General features: G+C 34.7%; 1 protein-coding gene across 1 annotated transcript; it reads left to right on the top strand.

Moving 5' to 3' along the window:
* Window positions 1-871: 871 nt before the first annotated feature.
* LOC108115452 lies at window positions 872-1,397 on the top strand. Its single transcript, XM_017226889.2, has 2 exons — window positions 872-1,097; window positions 1,158-1,397. The coding sequence occupies exons 1-2, from the start codon at window positions 965-967 to the stop codon at window positions 1,307-1,309; spliced, it is 285 nt and encodes a 94-aa protein (XP_017082378.1). The 5' UTR covers window positions 872-964; the 3' UTR covers window positions 1,310-1,397.
* Window positions 1,398-2,132: the final 735 nt, after the last annotated feature.

Genomic DNA, 2,132 nt, shown 5'->3' with positions numbered 1-2,132 from the left:
AAATTTCCACCGTGTTGTTCAGTTTGCCAACCAAATGCGACTTTTGTGCCGCCATGAAAAATAAAGTGCTGTAAATAATTTGAATTTAATACTATTTTCTGCTATTTTTTGATTCTTTTTCACCGAAGTTTGTAATTATTTTCTTACTTCGTTCGCCGCAAGTGTGAAAATCAGCACAACTTTTTCGTGTGAAGGCATTTTCCTCGTTTTTCCCTGCATTTTCAGTTGGTTTTTGCTGTTCTTTATTTTTATGTTGCCCCAGGACAGTCGCAAAAAGAGATGCAAAGTTTTTTATGGCAGCACGAAGTTGTGAAAGGGTTGGGTCCATCCGTCCATTAAAAATGTATAGAAAATAATTTAGTTAAATATTCGGTCAGTGGCTTGCAGTTTTGCCACCTTTTTTCATTTGTATAAGAGTTGAATTGAAGTTGGTTTGGATCTTGGGTAAGCCGGAGAAACTTTTCTCTCCGCTCGATTGGGTTTCCCACCACCAGAACGATCAGCTGGGACGGGAAATCCACCACCCAAAATTGGTGCTATTGTATACATTTTTGGTAAAGAGAAAACACAGAAAGAGAGAGAGGGAAAAATTTGGGGGCGGGAGAAGGAAAGCGCATTGATAAGAACGCCTGTTCGACAGAAACCGGTTCTACAGTGTTCTCTAGGTTAAAGATAACTTTTTAAGATATTAAATATATATTTAATAGATTTTAAACTAATAATTTTGCTGTTTAATTAACTTTGTTTTTAAATTTTAAATGAAATTCCCTTGCTGGTTTCTAAGAACAAATATTTTCACTATTTAGAGCGGTCACTGTACTTTGTTACTTGTTTGTTTATTGTGGGCCTGCTGTCTGGTTTCCGGTTTTCCTAAGTTTAGACTGCATTGACTGATTGCAGAGTTCACACGTGCACGTGAAATTACTACTAAAAAAATAATAATATATTTTATAAAAATAGAACCATGGCTTCTATGGATGATTTTTTCAATAAAGTGCAACGAAAACACCCGACAATTAATGATGATTTAAAGGCAATTTTTAAAAACTCACAAAGCGATTCACCACACCGCTCTATCACCCTATCACAAATACGTGGCAAGTATTCTCAGAATGGGTTGACTGGGGAAAAACTCTAATTTTTAATTGCCATTGCAGCTGCCTATAGCCAACGAACTGGCGAGGATTTCCCAGTCAAGGGCAGCACGCGAACCCAAATGTGTTTTATCCTGACAATCCCCTATATCGCCTGCTTCACCAGTCGTATCGGGACATTGCGATTTTTTACCTTCGAGGCGAATCAGGAATAAGGGTGCAGATACACATCACATCTAGTCATACCTGTGCAATTTTTCTTTTAATATAACATGCAATATATTTTAATTTTTAGTATACAAAATATAATATTTCAAATATGAAAACAGACTTAAAGAATTTTTTTACTTTATGCTTAAACTAAATAATATGTATAACTTACATAAAAGCCTGCTTTTGCGACCTACCGCAAGAAAAGCCATTCCAAGCAGCTGAAAAAAAACAATAAACCTTAGCTGTTACAGATTCATAGCTGTTGTAGGTTTTTTTTTTAGCTACGGAACTATCAAATTGGAAAATTATATTTACTTAGCGAAGTCACGCACCTGCCTAAATGGTTCTAAAACTGAACTACGAAAAAGTATAAGAGAGTTGATCAAAGACTGCTCGTATAAGAAATATTAGAAACTTATATTTTAAATAGAAAATATAAAAAAAATTTAAATCTTTTTCATGTCATTTAAAAATATTTAATATCGGTAAAAATGTTTTTAGTCACTATGCCCACATCATTACGAAATCTGCTTAAATAAAAATGTGGATTAAAAAATTTTAAAAGCTGATTTCAAAACAGAACAACCAAAACATAGCTTTTTATAATCCATTGAAAATCTAAAAAAATCTATTAAAATAAAATGTGTAAACTTCCGTCAACTTTCGGTTGGCCATCGACGACAATTTCCAATTTAAATGCCATTCGCTTCTGGTTTTTGCTCTCCAGCTGGCAATTGCAATTTGGGCCATGGCTGAAATCAAACGGCAACAACAAACAGCGCCGGGAAAATCGGAAAACCTCAATGCAAACAAAGGGACGAGTGA

Source organism: Drosophila eugracilis, unplaced genomic scaffold (assembly GCF_018153835.1).
Source record: "Drosophila eugracilis isolate 14026-0451.02 unplaced genomic scaffold, ASM1815383v1 contig_1197, whole genome shotgun sequence".
Classification (NCBI taxonomy): domain Eukaryota; kingdom Metazoa; phylum Arthropoda; class Insecta; order Diptera; family Drosophilidae; genus Drosophila; species Drosophila eugracilis.
The sequence above is the reverse complement of the archived record's forward strand: the minus strand, read 5'-3'. Positions and strand labels throughout refer to the sequence as shown.

Coding starts and splice junctions, on each gene's coding strand:
- LOC108115452 (XM_017226889.2), top strand. CDS start 965: ATGGCTTCTATGGATGATTTTTTCAATAAAGTGCAACGAAAACACCCG. Junction 1,098..1,157: donor CACCCTATCACAAATACGTG/GCAAGTATTCTC, acceptor TTGCCATTGCAG/CTGCCTATAGCCAACGAACT.